The 21,232-nt window shown below is 36.6% G+C and overlaps 1 protein-coding gene and 1 non-coding gene across 5 annotated transcripts; both read right to left on the bottom strand.

Annotated features, from left to right (window-relative positions):
• Positions 1-804: 804 nt before the first annotated feature.
• On the bottom strand, positions 805-20,464 carry LOC112556708 (eukaryotic translation initiation factor 5B-like). 4 transcript variants are annotated; one of them, XM_025225953.1, is made up of 15 exons: positions 20,238-20,464; positions 19,541-19,579; positions 17,200-17,262; positions 16,231-16,369; positions 15,831-15,924; positions 15,052-15,205; positions 14,370-14,484; positions 13,136-13,250; positions 12,439-12,474; positions 11,811-11,960; positions 11,261-11,494; positions 10,852-11,084; positions 10,360-10,499; positions 8,521-8,574; positions 805-8,207 (listed from the first exon to the last, which is right to left on the bottom strand). In XM_025225953.1, exons 1-15 carry the CDS (start codon positions 20,293-20,295, stop codon positions 8,047-8,049), a joined length of 1,785 nt encoding a protein of 594 aa, XP_025081738.1. In that variant the 5' UTR covers positions 20,296-20,464; the 3' UTR covers positions 805-8,046. The 4 variants fall into 4 exon arrangements, with proteins under 4 accessions (XP_025081738.1, XP_025081739.1, XP_025081741.1 ...); XM_025225954.1 differs by having other exon boundaries at positions 14,382-14,484; XM_025225956.1 differs by lacking the exon at positions 8,521-8,574 and having other exon boundaries at positions 20,238-20,463.
• A 640-nt stretch (positions 20,465-21,104) lies between these two features.
• On the bottom strand, positions 21,105-21,177 carry Trnav-cac. The gene has a single exon. It is a non-coding gene; the product is annotated as a tRNA-Val (tRNA).
• Positions 21,178-21,232: the final 55 nt, after the last annotated feature.

Below are 21,232 nucleotides of genomic sequence, written 5' to 3'. Positions count from 1 at the left end.
GTATCAATCATTTGACTGATATATGCAGCACCTGCTCAGTGAGCATTTTCATTCTGATGGGACGTGCTGTTTGCATTCCAGCCGTTAAACAGTTTTTAATGTTCCAAATTGTATTAGAAAGATTTTTTTTTAAAAGAGGGGCTGACTTAATATAAGTTACTCCAGTCGGATAAAACCCAAAATACGAAAATCCCTAATCTTTTTCCGCAATAACTCGCCAAACGTTAAAGACTTTCAGAGAGACGCATCAGAAGCTGATTACTTTTCACCGGAACCAAAACGCCTTTGCATATATTGGTCCTAATGAGCATCTTTTCATAGCTCAGGATGTTTAGAGACAGAAAACACAAGGAGGGTGACTAACGGTCTTCTCAATTGTTTTGTGGTTTGACCAAGGAGGATACTCTTTATTTGACCACGAACTAATATCCCCTATATACGTCCGTGGTTTGATGACCTGGCGTTGACAGATGCAGACAACATTAAAAGCTTCCATAGTCTTTATCGGTCCTTGTCTCCACTGCACACATCATAATTCATGGATGTGTAGTAATACAAGTTCGTGTCATAAATTCATGCTTATCTGTCCTGTTTGATGTTTCTAGAACAAGTGGGAGCGGGAGTGCTTTTTTGAGTGCGGGTATTGTTGGCACTGAAGTCCTTCCCTCCACGTTGCACTTCCCCCACCCAACCACCTTAACGTCTGCATCGAATGGCGCAGTTGACCTCCAACTGGATGATGTAGCTCCCAATCTCTAGTATAACCTCTCCTCCGTTTATACACAAGTTGATTCAAAAGCCAGCAAACTTCTGTTGCATTTATTTCCATATGACATTGCAAAAAACAAAAAAAAAAGTATTTTATATACATACATATCTTGTGTCAGTGCATAGGCTTGCATATGCCTGTGTAACAAAGTGATCTTCAAAACAATGGGCAGAAGACACAGGCTGTATAAAGCATACATAGAAGCCTACACAGCATTTTATTTTACCAAAAATCTAAACAGTTTGCCATAAAGAAGTCAGTTTTTTTCCATGCAAAACATTTAAAATAAACTCTTGCCTTCAACTTGGGAGTGGAGGGGAGGAGAAAAACTGGAGGACTGGAAGAAAGTTTCTCTTAAATCCCCAACCCCTCCCCACCCTCCAAAACCACCATCCTGTTATTCCTGATAATTACAAACATCTTGGCCATATATGATTATAGAAACAAATAAAAAAAGCTTAATTTAGCACTAAGAATATTTCATTTTTGTTTTCATTTTTTGAGGGGAGGGAGATAGGATTGGGGTTAAGGGACAGAGGGCAGAAATATTGTATCTTTAAATTTTAACAAACACAAATAAAAATTTGAAATTATGTGCCTTTGTAATTTGCTTTGTATGGAATACAAAGTTTAAAATAAAAAAAGGATCCACGTCCAGTGCCTTGACTGTTTGTTTTGTATGGAACAAAGTTTTGAATTAAAAACAAAATATTCAAGTGCTTTAATAATCTATGTTGTATATATGGCACAGGAAGTGTCAAGTAGCAAATGAAAAAAAAAAAAGGCTAAGCACCTAGTGGACATTAACAATGTGAGAGTACAATCTTATTATCAACAGAATGAAAGTTTACTTTTTACAGAAAGTCATATTTCCCTACTGCAAGTTCTCATTTTCCTCATCTATCACCATAAAGGAATCACAAGCTTTTAGCATCAGCAAATGTACATGCACAGGTTCTTGGGGAAAAAAATCCAAAGATTAGCTCTCGCCTGGTGTTACTTGTTTATTTTATTATCTACAGTCTTACTCCATGAGTAAGAATATTATGAATGTCCAAAATGGCAAGAATTAGACTAGTCTGATTTTTGTTGAGTATGATTCATTTAATGCAGTAAAACTTTAAGAAAGGGGTCATGTAGAATGCATTGATATGTGAATCAACACAGGCAGTGATTTTTTTAAGTCTCAGCCAATCTAACGAAAGAAAAAAAAAAACTTTTAAGAAACGCACAAACCAATGAACTCCACACATCTTCCTACTACCTCTAAACTAACGATGTGTTCACACTTTAAGTTCTAGTAATGACAATGGTCACAGACACATGGCTGTTGGTGAGAAGTGGACAGAAGTTGTAGGGTACAGTGAATTGTTGAGGTGCTTGCTTGATAACCCTGCTAAACCATTACATCTTTCACATCAAAGCTGTCATTCAAACTCGTGCATTACAATATTCCATCTGTAAAGTTCCATATAAATCATCCAAATGTACTGAGCTGTTAAATAAAAATGCTACTTAAGCATCTTTTGTAATAAAAAATGATTTAGTCAAGATTCAAGTCTTTATACTTCATGGCTGCATCTTGTAAATATTGTTTTTAAAGCATATATGCTTGCCATTATGCATGCACAAACTTAAATTTGCACACGTACTCACATGCTACTTGCAAAAAAAAAGTTCTGATTAACACATGGTGCTCTTTTGTAAATAACTGAATAAAGATATTTAATCTCTATCACCATTATACACACAAATGTGTCACACTAAAGCACCTTTCTACTTCCTGATATATTCATGACCATGAAAATTTCCCCCTCCCCTAAAACATGAGTATTTTAAATTACTTTCCAAATGCTGCAAACACATTATGCTATATGATCATACATAAAAGAGAACTCTGCTAAATATATGCAAGACAAGAATATGAGATTCTCACAACTAAAAAGAACAAAATATGTAAAGTACCACTATTTACCTAAGAAAATGCTTTTACAGGGAGAGAGGACAAATGTGACAGGCTATTTCAAGCTGTTGATGAAAATTCAATCTCTTCCCATTTCAACAGCTGTCCTATCCAACATTTTGTAAAATTTGTGCAGACATTAACAGAACTCCATAAGACAACTTCTTAACAGGATCTGGCACCATCAAAAAAACAAAGTTCTCTCAAGGAAACGCCTAAAACAGGCTTCTATCCAGTTATGGCACATACCACAGGGCAACCATAAAGACACGTTTGTTTTCAAACAAACATTAAGAAAGGCACATTTTCTGGTCTTTTTACAATGTTCTTGTGGATGGAATGTTGACATCAACCTCTGGCCCTACAAAAACTATTATCATCCAACATACAGATGTGGTCTTCTTCCATAGGAATTGATCTTTCAGGACTCCCAGCAATGTTGGCATACTTCACATAAAGTGGGCAATATAAAGAAAGCAGCCAATACTACAAGTGGAAATCGTAGTACTAAGTCACTGAGGTTATTTACATACAAAGTTCTAGCACCCTAGAAAATATCATACACCAAAGAATTTTCTAAGAACCAGTTTCAATTTTCAATCATTTTTTTCATGAGTAGGAAAGCACCTGCTGCTGCATGAAGCTCCAACAAAAATGTTTATAGTATTTAGCACAAAAATGTTTTACAAGTGATTTCCCAGACAAATAAAATGGGAGTCATACTTGTCATTTAATTCAGATCCTGGGGCTAAGGATGTTCCTTAAGAGGTACTGTAAAGCAAGCTCTAATAAAAACAAAACACTACATAAGAAGGCTGAACTTATGATGTCACCAAATGCCCAACCAAGCATATGCAAATGGGGTGATATCATGAGAGAACCTCTTCTGAAAAGTAGGCCTTGTATGAAAACTGCAATGTTCAAAGGTCATGCCCAATGTAATGTGCTAACTCACACTGGTGGAATTAATATGGTGTAATAAACTAAACCCAGTCATTTGAAAATAATTTTGCACCTTAGTCCCTTTTCAAAAGTTGATTTCTTGATGTTACCAATTTTTCTTTAACTGTAGACCAGCCAGGGCAAAAGGCATACAGCAGACTACCGTCAACTTAATTAAATCACAGGCACTTCAATGGCACTCGTGATAATGTGCTGAATGTGAGCATGTGTGCAAGACCAAATGGTCTTGAAGTGAATTAAGAGAAAGAGAGAATGCATGAACAACTGGTGAGTGATGAGAGTGAGCAGAGTTCATCTTAGCTAATTTCAGTGCATGGCTGACCAACTGGTGAGCAATGGGGATGAGCAAAGTTTACCTTAGCTAAGCTCTGCATGAGTGAACTGTATTCTACATCGAGACATTCTAAAAAAATGTTTGTACATTATCCAATGCCCAGAAGCAGAAAATCTGTACCCCTAGAGGCAGGGAAAATGTATGATGCATTCATTGTGTAAGCTTCATTATTACTGTGTAATCAAAGTGATATACTAATCTACTGCATCTAACAATTATTAGGGAATAATTATTAAAACACATTTTTGTATGTGGTGCAGGTTAGCATATGAACAGGTTAGGGTAAGATTGAGGAGTAAATGCAGTTATTCAGTGAATACCGATTGCTCTGTTTTGTTTGTGAATGAACAAATTAATGCCATGCATGTGTGCATATATTGTCCATGTATTTATACATGGAGATAACAAGACAAGTCATGAAAGATGACATATCTACAAACCAATAAATACTGAACTACTTGATGCTCACTGTATTACATTAGGGGAAGGGGGGGAATATAAAAGTACATGGGTTATTTCTGTAATAATTATGACCAAAAAAAACCAGCATGCTTCAACAAGCATTTTCATAGAACTTACATTGCTACCAAGGGAAAAAAAAAATCCCAACAATTTTATACATGCATGTAACATGCAAAGATACAATGAGACAGTTAAACAACCCATCAAAAATGGGTTTTAATAAAATAAAAAAGGAATACATACACAAACATCCAAAGCCAGACCCATGCCCAACCTTAATTTATGGTTAAGTAATTTATATGCATATTGTGACAGCAGCATGCAAACTGCGAACTTTGACTGGTACAGTGCATTTAGTACATCAACCCTTCACACACAACTGTTGGCTTACATTCTTATTTTCAAATTTTCAGATAAAAACAATAAATTATACAATTAAAGGCTGACTGCCTGTATGTATTGCTTTATCAAACATATTTTGCTCACAAATTCTGAAGCAAAGGCTCTCTTCATGCTAACCTGGCACATATTGTTTCAGCAAAGAACATAAAAAAATGAAAAGCAACAAGAGAATGTAATACTATATCTGCTGTCTGATAACACAAATCCACCCATGCCCTGCTTTGCAGAGTTTAGCATTATCCAGCAAAAACTGTAAATCCATGTGCAGCACTCCCACCTCACCTCTCTGCCTCGTTCCATAGAACTATCCCATAAGGATGTACAGAGCTTATGTCATTTTTAATGTGTCAATAGATCAAGACGCTGTAAAGGTCAGACAAAAAGTATTAGAGGACAGGCAACATACTGTCTGTACCCACAAAGTTTTTTTCAAATACATTTCTCCCTACAACCGCAACTATAAGAAGCTTTTTGGAGCTATCGTTGATTTACTTCTGTGGCACACTGGGTTATAGCCAATAAACTGTTGTTCATTAGCAGCACATACATGCTGATAGTGTTTTCTAAATGCCATAAATAAAAAGCAGCTGATGGTGGCCACATTTGTTCTTCCTTTCAAAAAGGCAATCCACTCTTAAATGAGATGTATATGTGGGGCGTTTCAGAACTCACTCTTGATGAAAGTGGCCACATAATGTAGGTTACAGTGTTTAGCCTTAAACAACTCTTACAGGTGTGGATGTGCAGTTGGAACAGCTTTTGAGTTATTTCCTGTAAATATTTCTTTTCTGGCTAAATCATTAAACAAGACAAGGTGTGTGGTACTTCAGGTGAAAACTTCAGACTCACAGTTGACCAGGAGGAAGATGGTAAATGAAGGTCACAAAATCTCACCAGGATTATCTATTAGGCTACAGACCAGTGAATTTACTGAATTTCCTTTTTCTTCTTTTGGGAAATTATTTTCCTGACTGTACTGAACCTTGCATGCTGTTGTGACATACAGATTCTTGTTTATTATTTCAAAGAGGAAACATAATTAACTGAAATAACCTAATACCATGGTTCTCAAACAGTGGGGCGCGCATTAATGCATCCATTAAAATTGGGGGGCGAAGGTGGTCATTTTAAAAAAGTTTCTTATACCGGTATTAGTGAAATTAGCTTACATTGCTAGCTAAGGGGGGGGGGGCGAGCGGATGTACCTTTGTTCGTCAGGGGGGCGTCACAAGTAAAAGGTTGAGAACTGCTGACCTAATAGATCATGGCTTCAAGATTTATGAAGTTGAGCTGCTCTTTGAGCAGGATGCCAATACAAAAATTTGCGTTAATAGTACACTGGATGACAAGCCATTTAGTAGCTAACTTCTGGGAGTGGAAATATGGATTGATGTGTCCCTATGAGGATACAAGACAGCTTCCAGATGCATGCATGCTTATATAAGTATATTGATATTTGAAGATACGTACAGAGTGGAAGTGTTTAATATTTTGGTGGAAGCTACACTTTGACACTGTCTTAGTATATTCAGGAATCTTCTTTCTTGCTGGACAAAGTACACTTATGGACTTTGTGCTAGGCAACTGTTTGAATGCTAGGGTGGTCTGGTTTTTTCCTCTCTATGCTCCTTCAGTCAATTGGAGTAATATTACAACTTTGATCTTATGCTTTTTCCATCTTTAAAAACATCTATTTGGCCGTAATATTTGGGTAGTCTGTGAAAAGGACCACAAGAATACAAAATGCATCATTTACGCATACAGAAAATAATCTTTATAAAATATGTTTCTTCATTCTTGCAAAAGGAACATTCAGGTGAGGTAGAAGTGCAAATTTAAATACAGGACATGGTGCACAGAAAAGCAAACGTGGTTCTTGCAGGCAGATTGCTGAAGAAGGCAAGACCATATTAGCTCAGAGACTAACAGTATAGAAAAAGAGAAGAAAATGTCCTGAGCTGCCAGGAGAATTCTAAAGTACCAAGTTGTAAACATGACTTGTCACAACCACTTATTGTAATTTTCTACGTCACGGACATAATAAGCAGCCCATGTGGAGGCTACTAGGCCAATTCTTTGAATCCTTTTATACAGGAAATCATAACATGCAGCGACTTATGTCAAAGCTCATACACATCCAAAAATCTTGCTTTTAATGAAGGAAATGTATAAACAACTGTTAGGTCCCTTATAAAAAAAAATTATGGAATACTGCAGTTTGGGCAGATTTTGACAAATGACTTGTGTTATTGATAACTGTTATTATTTGTACAAGCTGTAACAATCTCTTCACTTGTTTAACATTCTTATTAACTCATATGTAATGTACAGATTTCCATTTACAATTTGAATATGGCATGCATGAGAACAAGAATACAACGAAAAAGGAAAGATAATGCCAAGACAACTCTTGTCTTATTTTATCTTAAGACAATAAGTTTTAGCATATATCTACAACATACTTGTAACCCCAAATTTTTTTGTGCCAAAAAGCAAAAAAACAAATGGAACATTTTGTTTTAGTGTCAACATAAATCAGTATCAAGATCTTAATCAATGTGACTGATCTTATTCCAAAAAAACATCCAAATTTAACAGGTGATAATGATTTGACATTTACAACATCTTTGGAAGATTTACCAAAAAAGAATTTTACTCTGATAATTGAAAAACACTTTTTCTTTTTAATATTCCCCTCACTCTTTAAGGCATTCTTGCAAGCAAAGGGCTGAGTCACAGCTCCTCAGTTTAAGGACATATTTAACTGGTTGTTGATTCCAAGAGTTAGATGTAAATATCATGGTAAAGATCAAAGAAATCATTTTGTGGGTACACAACCAAAATCCATTACATCGGCTCTAAAAGTAAGCCTCACAATTTTCTTTGTCATGCCAGTGACTTGTGACTGCATAAACATAAAAAAATATGCAGAACATTATGTTTTCATTGAGCTGGTGTTTAGTCTCTTTAGAGACCCCCTTGCTCCCAAAACTCCACCAGTATGGCAGCATCATGAAAGCCTTTGCTGGTGTTTTTATAAAAAGAACATTACTGTTGAATTCTATTAGCTTTCGATATCCCAATCTATAGCACACTCACTGGTAGCAACAATTTGTGTAATATCTCGGGTGGTTAGTGCTTGCAAAACTTGTTTCACTGTTGTTTGCAGTTCCCTCCCTTGCCAGCTTTCTGGTCTACGGCGGGAATTGGCTTGCGATTTCGTTTCTGGCCTTGAACTGGTCCATAACCTCCACCATTTGAGAGTTCTTCGAAAGTAGCCTCACCAGAATCTAGAGATAATGGATTTGTAGGATCTGCAGTGTAAAAAGAAGTGCAACAAATGTCACTGCCTATAAACAATCAGTGATGTAGATTACTAAAACTACTTAAAACTGCTTTGGTTTAGTGTACCATACATATTTTAATAAAGTAAGAAGACAAAAAACTATGACAGCAAGTGTGGATGCTTTTTTAGTGACATGCAATCCATTGTCAGGAAAATCACATGCACTATGATAATAGAAAGAAATGCAGCTCTTTTAATGCTTCTAAATAAAGCCACATTAAAAATAAAAGGGCTTAATCTGCACAAGCCATGCTTTTGGCTGCAAAGTAAGACAAACTTGCCTCTAAGTCTCCGCAAACTGCTTTGCCCACCTGGCTCCCATTCCAGAGGTCCAACTGTGATTAGGTGTCAGTCCAGGTAAGAACACAAGCATGCAGTTTAGTAAGGTGAGAAAGCGTGTTAATCATTAGTAATAAGATAATTTCTTTTAGTGTTCTTACAAATCTGTTAGGTTAAAATGTGTCCACTTCCTGCATTTTTTTATTTTTATGATTCCTAATCCCAGATATGCTTGTGCTTTGAAAAAAGAAATTGAACTTAACCCTAAACTGTTATTTAAAAAGTGTCAAATAAAAATAAATTAAAAAAAAAGCACAGACTATTCTTGTGCCGTGCTAAAATTTTATGGCCTAATCATAAAAATGTTTTTAAACACTTTCGCTTTGTTCTCTACAAAAATATATACCTAGTCTTGCTATAAGCTATAGTAAAGATGCTCTAATATATTAATCTTTTGAGAAATCTGGGAAACAATCGGTTCTGGGTGGAAAGTCTAGGTACATTATATGCACTTAACCATATTTCCTTTCAGGATTAGTAAAGATGTTCCAAGATATACTGTGCACATAGAAGGACACATACATCATTGATGTAAGCTAACCTGAGTAATTGACACATATGCATGCATGTGTATACGCATATACATGATTTGCAAATATGTAAATATTCACTGCTTTTTTCATATGGGCAGAAGTTAAAAGAAGAGTGAAAAAGCCTATGCCTGAAGCAAATGGAGCCAGCAGTCACACTACATATCTCTTTAGAAAGATGCGATATCACCATCATGCATTAGTTGAAGAAGTGCACAGCAGAAAAGATAAGACTTAAAAAACATGACATGATTTTTCTTGCCCACAGCATCCATAAACCAAAACACCAGAGCTTAATGTATTTGTGTTTTCATAAACTTCAAAACTATGATATTGCTGCAACAATAAGGCAAGTTAACTTTTAATTTAACACTGTAATGGGATGGCCAAAAGAAGTCCTTCTCTCTGATTTGTCAGAAATGCATACTGACACAATTACTTTATACATTTTCAACTAAAATATTATATGTATACAGTTCTTGCTGAAACATTTTATATGATTAACTCTACAATTTACTGAAATTTGTATAATAAAAATATTGAAGCTAACTTGCTGCTGAGCAAGAAACTCTGAACCGTAAAGAGTTAACAGAATTTTGATTGCAGACCACTTTGCAAGTCACCTTGTTCTGGATCTGCACTTATATACTATGTTTCCTCCTTGACCTAGATTACTGAATTTGTTAGGACTGATCTTCATGAATGGCAACAGATTTCTCACCTTTTTTCTTATCCACACTTTCACCCCTACTGCTGCATGACAGAAGACATACATCTGATGCCTTTATAAAAAGTCTTAGCGGTTAACATCTAGAGTGTTGCACTCTAGTTAAAGGAATGAGAGGTAGAATGTGAAAGGATTCCAAGGTTTAATTGAAGACGTATTTGTTTGTTTGTTTTTTGGTGTTTAATGCCATGTCAGCAACTAAGGCTATATCATGGCAATAATTGAAGACATAAACTGTACACTTAACAACATGCTTCTGAAGGGGATTAAGCGCACAGTATAGGGGTAGGATGATTTATGTGGAACCAAGGAACTTGACAGTTGTAGGTTAAGCAACTGGAGGTTACAGAGTTAATATAGTGGTCAGACTGGGTTAATGTTAGTAAGATGACTGTGAGGGTGGGATATGTTAGCCATATCAACTTAGGAGCTACAATTTTTATTAACTAGGATTTCGCGTGGAAGCTGGAAAGCTGATATATCTGTGTGGGGGGTGGCGGTGAGGGTGGAGTAGGGGTGCTGACCTGCAATCGGAAGTGACCTTGACACAGGAATTTGACTTTTGACAGGTGTTTGATGGTGGTTTTCCAGCTCTTGCTGTCGACGGTGGTATGTTGGATCTATTGCAGCTGCAATATTGTAAGTGGTTGGTGTACCTTGTCTTCTGTTAAAGAAAACAACAGATTTACTCAACGTATTTGATTAAGAACAAATTTCAAGGTTTGATCTTAAAGTAAAGTCTATTCAAAGTATATGAAATATTCAAGTATATGAAAAAAAAAACCCTTTGAACTGAATGTTCTGTGATAAATGTTCGTGTCTGCTAAGTGACTGGAAAAAAAAAGTCTTCTGCACATAAAGTAGTTCACTCCAACTCTTGAAACTCCAGTACCAAATATAACAAAACTCCAGTACCAAATATAACAATCATTAATAAAATTCCTAGTGTTTTTATACAGAAAACTTGCAAGACATTCACATGACAGTCATACCTTATACATTCAATGTCCACTTACCTCACAAATTCTTCTTCATCGCTGGGATGAGAAACAGGAGGGGAGGGGGTCAGGGACTGAGGACACTGTAGCCGCTGTCGGCCTACATCCTCCTCGACTTCAGCACCTTGTGACTGCAACCAGCGCAATACTTCAGGTGCATCATCTGGAGATAAATCCCCTGATCTTCCCTGACGGTGTGATGAGGAAGCATGTGAGACATCAATCACTGTTTTGTACTTAGGACTTCCACTCTAAACAGACAGAAACATCAATCATTGTTTTATATTTTCACTCTAAATAATAAAAGAGAAATACAGCAAGTAAAGACACTAAAAATTATGACTTTTTTTCAGGGAAAGGGATGAAGCCAGACTCTTCCACCACAATAAAGAAGGTCCATACAAGGCTGTGATAGCCCCATACTTACTGCCATTGCAGCAAAATCACTGGGGACCTCTATATGTGCAGGACCATTATCGATTGACTTGGTGTAACTATTACGACGATAGCGATGGTGACTGTGGTCGGGGGATGATGAGCCAACAGCAGCCTGTGTCATCACAGCTGAAGGACCCAAAGACAATCCTTCCTGTCCAACAAGTTGTGCCAACATATTTGCTGATGCCCCCAAAGGTAATCCTTCTTGACCTGAAAGCTGTCGCTAAGGCAAAGTGAGGGGAAAAAAAAACTAGTCATGTCGAGCCATTTTCATTCCCTTTAATATTCAAGATAAATTTCAGCACTTCAAACCTGCACAAAACATATGGATGTTCCTGCTAAGTATTTTACATTTTGTTGATGGTAGCAGCTAAAATTTAGCTGTGGAAATTTCTTGATTTATATGCTACATTTCTTTCAATTTTCTGAGCAATCCGAAAGAAAATCTTTAATAAAAATAAATTGTAAGAAATGTGACAGAACCATTGAATGACAGCTGTAACTCTGAAGAACTAAAGCAGTGAGATGGTGAAACTCACTTCTAGTCTCTTTTGTTCCTTCTGCTGCTGACGTTTCTGTTTGTATTTTTTCATCTTGAGCTTTTCTTGTTCCTGCATAATCAGAGCCAGTTGTTCATCCCGCATTTCGATCTCTCGAAGCTTTGCCTTGTCAACTTCCGCCTTTGATCTCTGAAGCACCAAATGTCAACTGTTTAATGTTCATTGTATTTCACAGTCCACAGGAAGTCAAGCAACAATCTCTTTAGATGTAGACCCAAAAGGTGGGTCACACATGCAACACATGCTTGCCAATATTTCACTGCTGAATCAAGCACATGCTTGTCACTATCTGACTGTTGAGACAAACATATGCAGAGGTGGGCAGAGGAATGGATGGGTGTTTCGTTCCAAGTCTGCAGCTAAAGTCACACACATATCCACCTATAAGGAATATATAACACCCAACCCTTTCAATGGGTGCCACATGCAAAGAAAGAACAGTGTGACCAAGACAAAATCTAAATCCAGACAGCTGATCTTCATAATATTGGTGACAGGTTATTAACTACTGATGGAAGTTAATGACAGGTGAGACAGATGCACAAACACACACACATATGCAGAGGAATAAAGTGGTAAAGTGAGTCTGATAACTTTAATTTCTTACTTTGTGTTCTTGTTCTTGTAACAGTCTGGCCAGTTCCTAAAAATGAAAGAGAAGACCTGGATAATCTACTTACTGCAAAACCCAGTGACTTTTTATGTATCACATTTTTTCATTTTAAAAAAATGATCTATTTTGTATGACAGAGACATGCAAAGAAAGGAAAACCCCCAAGAAACAGTCAAGAGAAAAACAAAGACTAACTGGTAAAAGTAGCATCAGGAGATCCATACTAAACAATGACATTTAAATCTGTGTGAGTCATGGTTAAAGAAAATCAACACCTTTTAGTTCATACCACCACTACGCAAAGAAAATGTTGATAAGCATCACAGTTTTATGGATACTAAAAAGCAATATAGAAAGATGTTTTCAGACATGAAATGATTGGACAATTTAATCAACTTGAACCTGTAGATCTATAGTAATGAAAACTCTGGGTGCAATCTGATGGCTAAAAGCAATAAGGCATGTACGAATAAAAAGGACAGGTACATGAAAACAAAGAATACAAGAAGACAAAAGCATGAAGGGTCAGAGAATTTAGATGGAGAAAATCCACCAGTCTGCATTAGGAGATTAAAGAAAGGAAGAACTGTACTTCTAAAACTTGCTTGATTTCTATACATAAAGTCACAGTACAGATGAACATTGTTATACAAGCCAAGCAAAAACAAATGAAATCTAATCAGAAACCCACTTCATCCTGCTGCTGTTGTACCAGCTCCCACTCCTCAGGACGTACACCATCTGGTGGAACAGCATAGAAGTCACTGAAATCTCCATCATCCTCGATTCGTCCTGCTGGCGTTACTCTGGAACATTAAGAAATCATGATCTGCAAAATAGCATGAGTATTGCAGCATGACACTGCATGTACAATAAAACAGCTACATACATGTCAGCTGCTTGGTCCTCACTGTTTGCTTTGCTGCTCTATGATTTACAGCCAAGAAGCTATTCTAATGATAGTTTGGTTCCTCCATGTGGAATACCATTTCCTTTATACATGTCTGCAGAGGTTTTTCAACTTTACTTTGACAACCAGAGGTATTCAAGCAATTCCAAGTATTTTCCACCAATATTGCTTTAACCTTTATAAATTATTTATACACAGCAGGAAAATGATCAAAGCGAGAAAAAAGAAATTCAGCATACAAAGAGAAAGAATTTAAAAACTGGAAATTAAAATCTCAAGAGAGACAGAAAAATATCAAGAAATGCTAGTGCTCACTAAACTTGGAAGCAGTACAATGTTGGTTAGAAAACCTACACTACTCATTCTTTTCACGATTCTCTCCAGCAACCTTTACATTAGTACCATTCTTCACTGTCCAATGCTCATGTCCCTCCACAACCTTCAGCATTATTCTCTTCTCTATACTGCTCGCACCCCTCTACAACACTATTAGATTAGCACTATTCCCTATGTCTACATTGGCAAATGTTAGTAGAGAAAGTGCAGCAGATCCTTCAGACACAAGATGACTAATTAGGTTTTCTCAGAAGTTTTTTAAGGACTTTTGAATTAAACAACATTAGAAGAGAAGAATAGCAGCAGGAAGATTTTCTACAAATTCATGACTATTTAGGACACAAAATCGATGCTCATATCACTTATAATTTTCCCCTTCCTCCCAAACAAATGTATAAATGAAAATAAAACCTTCACAAGCATTTTTTAAAAAGTCCTTACTCTCGCAAACATGCATAGAATTTTCCTCCGCAAAAATGAACATGTCTGCATGCTTGTTAACAGAAACATGAACATACCTATATTATAATACAAAACATAGAAAAATGTGCATATACACCTGCATCGACACAAAGATGATCATAGCTCTTCATGCACATGCATGCAAATGCATAAAAATGCAGGTAAACCTGCCAAGCACAACCTGGATTAGTGTGTGAGTTAAGCACAGCTGCTCTACCTGCATCGATACCTAGTTGCAGAATTGGCCGGCCGTGTACTACCACCTGAGGAAGCCGACTCATTCAGTCTCATTGCCTCAAGGTCACCAGCCACCTGGTCCACATTTTTCTTACCTGCCATCAAGCCAAGGTACCCACATGTAAGCAGTGTATTTACAGTGTAAGTCACTCACTGTAACACATAGCACTTATCATTGTAAATGCCAAGCACAAATTCTTCTCTACATTTATTTCTGTTCTTTAGTTTTTAAAAAATACATTACACTTAGAGCTAAATGGATGCAAATTCATCAGCACAAGAGATGTCACCCAATTTGACAGAAAATGTATGACTAGGAGAGCTCCCATCATATGAGGAAAGGGACTAAAGAATTATCAACACCAAAACACATCCCTCATTTACACTCTTCTACAAAAGTAAATTACATCAAAAATACTTATCTTTCACCACGGACCATCATATATCAAGCATAAACCCAGCTGCTCTTTCAACAATGTAAGAAAACAAGTGAGAAAGAACTATGTACTTTCTGACTAGATACTGAGTGTTGCAACAATCTTAGCTGGTCTCAAAGATTTACACCACCAGTATTTTTCCTTAATTTTCAAGAAAACAGTAAAAACCTCAAATATAAAAAGTGAAAATGTAAACATTTTGTAAAAAATGTAAACAGAACTTACTTGCATCGGGCAGGACAAGGCGTGCTTCTTCTGTGGTCCGAGCAAGTTGCTGCTCAAGTTTTTCACGCTCCTTTTTCAACTTTCGTTCTCGCTTTTTCTCCAAATATCGCTCATACTTCTTCTTTTCTTTTTCTTGCAACAGTCGAGCAAGATCCTAATGGAAAGATGGACGAGTATAGATTCTATGGATCTTCCGTTCTTCAAAAATACTTGTGTTATTAAACTGACACATGCATTTTACTTTACAACTTCTTTATAATTATGATGAATCTGGTAAAACTGCAAGGTAATGAAGGAAAGGCTAAACACATCTGACTATGTTTTGACTGCAGACAGGGGCAGACTGGGACATAAAGACTAGAGCTGATTAGATGGTAATGATAAAGTTAATAACAATAAACTCACAAAGAAATTTAATTAGACCTAATCCAGCAGACAACACAAGTTCATAACAATTACAGAGAAGTAACAGTAATGATGGCAGCAAATTTTATGAAAGCTGACCAAATCATGACGACAAAGATGTAAACTGACACAATGATAAGGCTGCTAAAAGTAAGCTTAATAATAATAATGGTAACTTATAATGAGCAGCATCATGACCAAGATAGATCGGACTGTGAAAGACTGCTGATGCTTATGATGCTTCGTTAGTATTTTGAAGCAACTAGGAATGAAAAGGTCTGAAAAAAGGGCGAACAAAATTTGATCAAATCATGATGTCACAAGATACACGATAACAAAAAAGACTGCAACAAGGCGACAGATTGAAAATGTACCTCATCTTCAAGTTCTCTCACAGCTTCTCTTCTTCTTGCTTCGTCCTGTAGCTGACGGTTCACTTTTCGAGCTACAATTTCATCTGCTTCAGCCCTGCACATCATTCAAGGAAAATAAGAAAGAACTTTACTTCTAAGGTCATAAACTATTTTCAGTTTTGATAATGTGCTATTCATTTCCTTAAAGGCATAACAAAATCTATCTTATTACAATTTTGCTTGAGCACCACCCCCATTTCAGGAAAATTTGTTCTTTAAATGTTGCTTACAACCCAATACAAGCAAACGTTTGACCAGGTTTATAGATATACAAAACAGAATCTGAGTTGCAAGCTAATCTGAAAAGTTCCACCGCATAAATACATGTCAAAGACAAGACCAATGCAAGAAATTAACTAACTGAGCTTGCAGTGCAGCAAGCTTCCGAAGTCGCTCTTTCTGCTGCTCTATTTCCTCTTCTGTCTGAACAACTTTTGCTACTGGGATATCGTCTCGCACTGTGCGGCGGTTCTGACGGTTCATCCCATAATGATGATCAACTGTAAAATAAGCAAGTGGCATCATGAGACAATGCTTATGGCAGAAACACCAACCACACATGTGTGCACAATTAGGCCAGAAAACATAAAGAACTGACTTGAAAGCACATAAATGTATTCAGAACTGTGCCAAAAGTGAATGTGTGGAACATGTACCACAAAAATAAAACCACTTCATATATGCCATTAATTGGTCTAGATGGATTAAATAAGGAAAAAAGCAATAAATTAACCTAAGTGGTGCAAGCAGTTGATTCTGACATTAAGAAATCCTTAAATCATTAAAATAATCATTAAATTAGCCACTGAGAGACTGGCATTTCTTAGCATAATTCAAGAGAATTTTTATTACTGTTTGAAAAAAAATTAAAAGGTTCTTATTGCTTGTCTTTATTCTCATATTCTTAAAATACAAACAAGTGTACACAGGATTTTTTTTTTTTATGAAAGCAAAGAATGTTGTGTGCAAGCAGTGATTAAGAAACCAATTAAGCAAGTTCATGAAGCATGTGATAATAAGGAAGACCTTATCAAAAGGGGAAAACCAAAGAAAGAAAAATACTTCAGATGATGAATATCAGACCATGAAGACTGTTATGCCGAAGTATGACAGTCTCTCAGAGTCTACCCTTCAGTGTCTGACATAGCAACACACCAGACTTTTGTGATGCTGGGTTTCATGTTTGCAGGGATAACAAAATGTCTATTTTTTGGATAATACATGTTCTATAGTCCTAAACATTAAGCCCTCCATGCCTTCTATTATAGAAATCTTTGCTACCGTACTGTATATCTACAGACCTCAATTAAATAAACAAGTTCCGTCTTACTTTCCTCCTCCTGCAGTTTGTAGGCGAGGACCCCATCTTCATGAACAGACCACTGTTTGCACACTGCAACACACATTACACACTGGCATTGGAGCCAACACTAAGAGTAAGACTTGACAACAGTCTGCAGTGGCTTAACAATTATTAACCATGTCCACTAGCATACATTACAGAGAGCAATAGATCAAGGTGCAAGGCATTTAACATGCTTAGAATAGCAGAGCAAGTCTTCCAGTTCCATCCAACCCAATTTATCTGCAGCCTGAGACTCCTTTGCCCCTCTCTCTCTCATGCACACGCTCAACATATCAACACATTCTACTTTTAAAAGTGTTTTAAACTACAAGCCTTTTGAAAAATAAGGTCTAGTCTGGATGTCAGTAACAGTACACTTAAACATGATGACAAATAAGTTTGACTCTCCACTGAGTGTTTTCTAAGTGAGAAAGAGAGACAAATGAATGAACAAATGAAAGAGCAAAATGTCTACCGCTTCAGGGTATATGATCTCAATGAAATAGGAGCTAAACAAGAGAGAGAGTGAGCACTCAGGGAATGCAGGAAAAACCCAAATAAACAGCTTACAACAGCTTGCAAACTTAAAAATTATCTTTAGCCTAAGCTTTAAACAGGAAACATTTCTTTCTTCTTTTTAAGTATACCCAGTAATTCATTCCCTAATGCAACCTTCTGGAACAAACAGTGCAAAAGATCATACTCATTATCACTAGGGGGATGTAGGGGAAAATGTTTAACTTCACTCTTATAACAGCTGCAGTGCTGCGCAAAACATCTTGACCCAGCTTCAAGCTGGTCTACAATAGCCACAGCATACACACACGTGCATGTCAACATGACACTCATGAAAGCTTCTACTACTAATTATCTCGCAATCTAGCTGTACCCTTCAGCCTGTGTAACAATCTATTTTTAGCGAAGTTCTGTCTGCTTATAAATACAGAACACAATGCCCTACAACAAAAAAACACTGGCACACTGATGATGTATCTGCTATCAGTCACGACAAGATTTATGGCTTTTTCAGCTACAATTAATGCAGTAAATTTCACTTTTCATAGCTGCATAAAATTACATGACACTAGGAAAAATGTAGAAAATTTTTTGATGCGATGCTGCGACCAAAACGCTTGTAGTGATGACCATATAAAGTTAACAAATATAGTTCAAAGAATTCAATCGCAGACTTGTGAATCATGGACATGTCACAGTCAATTACCATTACATAAGACACAGAATGTCATAGAATTCCCTGATAGTGATAGCAAAAGGTTAACCTTGTGCATTTCTTGTCCTAGTTCCTTAAAGACAAAGTAAAAAAAAACAAAGGACTGCCTATATAATTTGGTTTAATGAAGAAGAAAGGGCAAAGAATGTTGTGTACAATGAGTAAGAAACTAGTTAAGCAGGTTTATGAAGCATGTGGACAAAGAAGACTGTAGTTATTTTTGTTGTCAGGCCAAAAAATAATCATGTCTATACAGCAGTATACTGGTACTGCTTTGCTGTTTACTGTCTTACCACAACAGTTTCCTTTCCAGAGATGACTATAAAGCATAAGGATGGAGGGGAGGAGAGAGAGACAAAAGGAAAGCGGTGAGATTACGTGTTAGTAATACTGATATACACAGTGCAGTACCTCTCCAAGCATGCTCACTTTCTTTGTAAAACAGTTCCTGCACTAATGAGGTTGGAAAAATTACCCGACCTTCTGACAAGTCAAATGAAATAAGACATCTAAGCACCAGGAAAAAGCACCAAAAGAAGCCAAACCCAGAGTCTAGAAAACTGTATTTCAAGCAATAAAAACTGTTGCTGTTAGTTCAGTGTGATGGCCACGTTACCATGAACTTCAGTTTAAAAAAAAAACTCCCATAAAATGAATATTTATATTTTAATATGAATGAAATTAAGTTCAGTTTTAACATTATTGACGGAATGATGATATATAATGTTATAAACATAAAAATAATCCATAAAGCTCTTTTGAAAAGAAAAGAATTTTTTTAAATCCTGTCTTGTTAAAAGCAGCATCTTGCAACAAACAAAAACTACTATACGAGGTATAAATGTTTCATTAGGTTAATACTTTAAGTAACTTCAACTTTGTAACAGTTCCCCCCACCCCCATTCATAAATAGTTTGTCATCAGGGACAGAATAGAATCAAAATGTGAGCAAGTAATGAAATGCAAAACATTTGATAGGTAGTCTGTATCATACACTTTGCTATAAAGATGGAAAGTACATTTTCATATTTTGCAAAGCAAAAATTCTTGCATACAAAATACACACACACTAATGCAGCTATAATGTTAACTTACTCTGATGACGCGCATGCTCAAAGAAATCTGATAAAGACCCTTGAAAACAGAAAATGAATTCAAACCTCGTGGATTTACAATATTTCAGTTACATAACACTTTAACCATGGGGGTGCAGTTGTTGCACACAAAATGTCAAAAAGTACTTTTACAATGTGCTGCTTACCTACATTGTACAGTAAGTAATGAAGCCAGCTTCTAGATGCTTATTCCCGGTGTCACTGCTGATATCTTTACAGTAAACGAATCACTTTGTGCTACACAAGTGAAGCTGGTTATTTACTGCCAATATTTATTGTCTCATCTGTTGCAATTAATGGTAACATCATTTATGAATATGTACGTAAGCGATTGACTGGCGAGACTTCGCTTAACTGTACTACTCTGGCACTGCGCAGCTGGCTAGCTCGACCGTCTCGCACTCAATTTCACGTCACGAATGTCAATCAGTCGAACACAATAACTCCAACGTCTCACACTCACTACTTCTAACAGTAACAGTACATTTCGACTAAGCTATGAAATGTGTGAATGGTGGGGGGGAAATCACTACTAAAGGCACCACTACTTTTCACAGTAAGTGTACATTTCGACTAAGGTCTGAATGTGTGAAGGAGGGGTGGGTGGGGAAATCACCACTAAAGGTATTCACGAGCACAACTCAGCTGAGATTTTTCGAAGTTTTACGTGTACTTACCCTCCTTAACTTTTCCCTGCATCGGCCATTTCGTCGTTTCTTCTCTTGCTTCTGCCATTTAAGCTTCATGGAAAGACTACATGTTTAATACTTTCGACATGTCTCGACTGCTGAAAACACAAAGAGATCAGATGTCAACACGAGAACGTTCACATCACAACAGCTCAAGTTCAGCTACGCTCATAGGCTTTTCGCCGGAAGTTTTCTCCGAGGATTTTTTTTTTTAAATAAGGGTGGAAAAAAAACTTACTTCCGGTTGCGGATTTTGTTTTCAAGATACGGGAAACAATAATTGTTTGATATTTTAAAAAGTGCTTACACGATAGTGTATATTTGGTAATGATACGTAATAAGAGCACTTCTGATTTTTAATTGTGCGCTGTTAGTGAAGAACGCAATGAGTAATGAGGGGCCTTGTCTGGATTCACGGTGTACACAAGCAGACGAACAAAGCCTGCTGATTCATGCACAAACAATGTCGACGTTGCCTGCAAGCTTGATAACTTTTTAAAAATTGTTGTTTATAATTCGAGGCCTCATTGACACACACCGTTCAATTCACGGACCTTGTCCGTGGTTCAATTAAAAGGGAGAAATTCGATGTCGTATTCTTTAAATAAAAAAAAATAATAATAAAACACGATGGAACACATCTTCGCAACGGAAAACAGCTATAACGATATTTGCACCATATGAACATCGGAAATCAAAAAATAAGTTGGTTCTACTGGTCACATGGCGTGATTGATAACCTTATTTTTAATGTTACAAAATAGTACATTACTGTTGTAACCCACGATAGGATCATGGTGTGAACAATAAAATTTGTCTGGTTCAAAGGTTTATAAAATAAAAAAATATATAACATGGTTCGGCTGGGGGTCGAACCCAGGACCTCTCGCGTGTGAGGCGAGCGTGATAACCACTACACTACCGAACCAACTGTTAGCAAGGCGGCTTATTTTAACCCATTTAATTTTATTTGTGTTTACGTA

Source organism: Pomacea canaliculata, linkage group LG2 (genome assembly GCF_003073045.1).
Source record: "Pomacea canaliculata isolate SZHN2017 linkage group LG2, ASM307304v1, whole genome shotgun sequence".
NCBI classification, from domain to species: Eukaryota; Metazoa; Mollusca; class Gastropoda; order Architaenioglossa; family Ampullariidae; genus Pomacea; species Pomacea canaliculata.
This window is presented reverse-complemented; position numbering and strand designations above follow the sequence as displayed.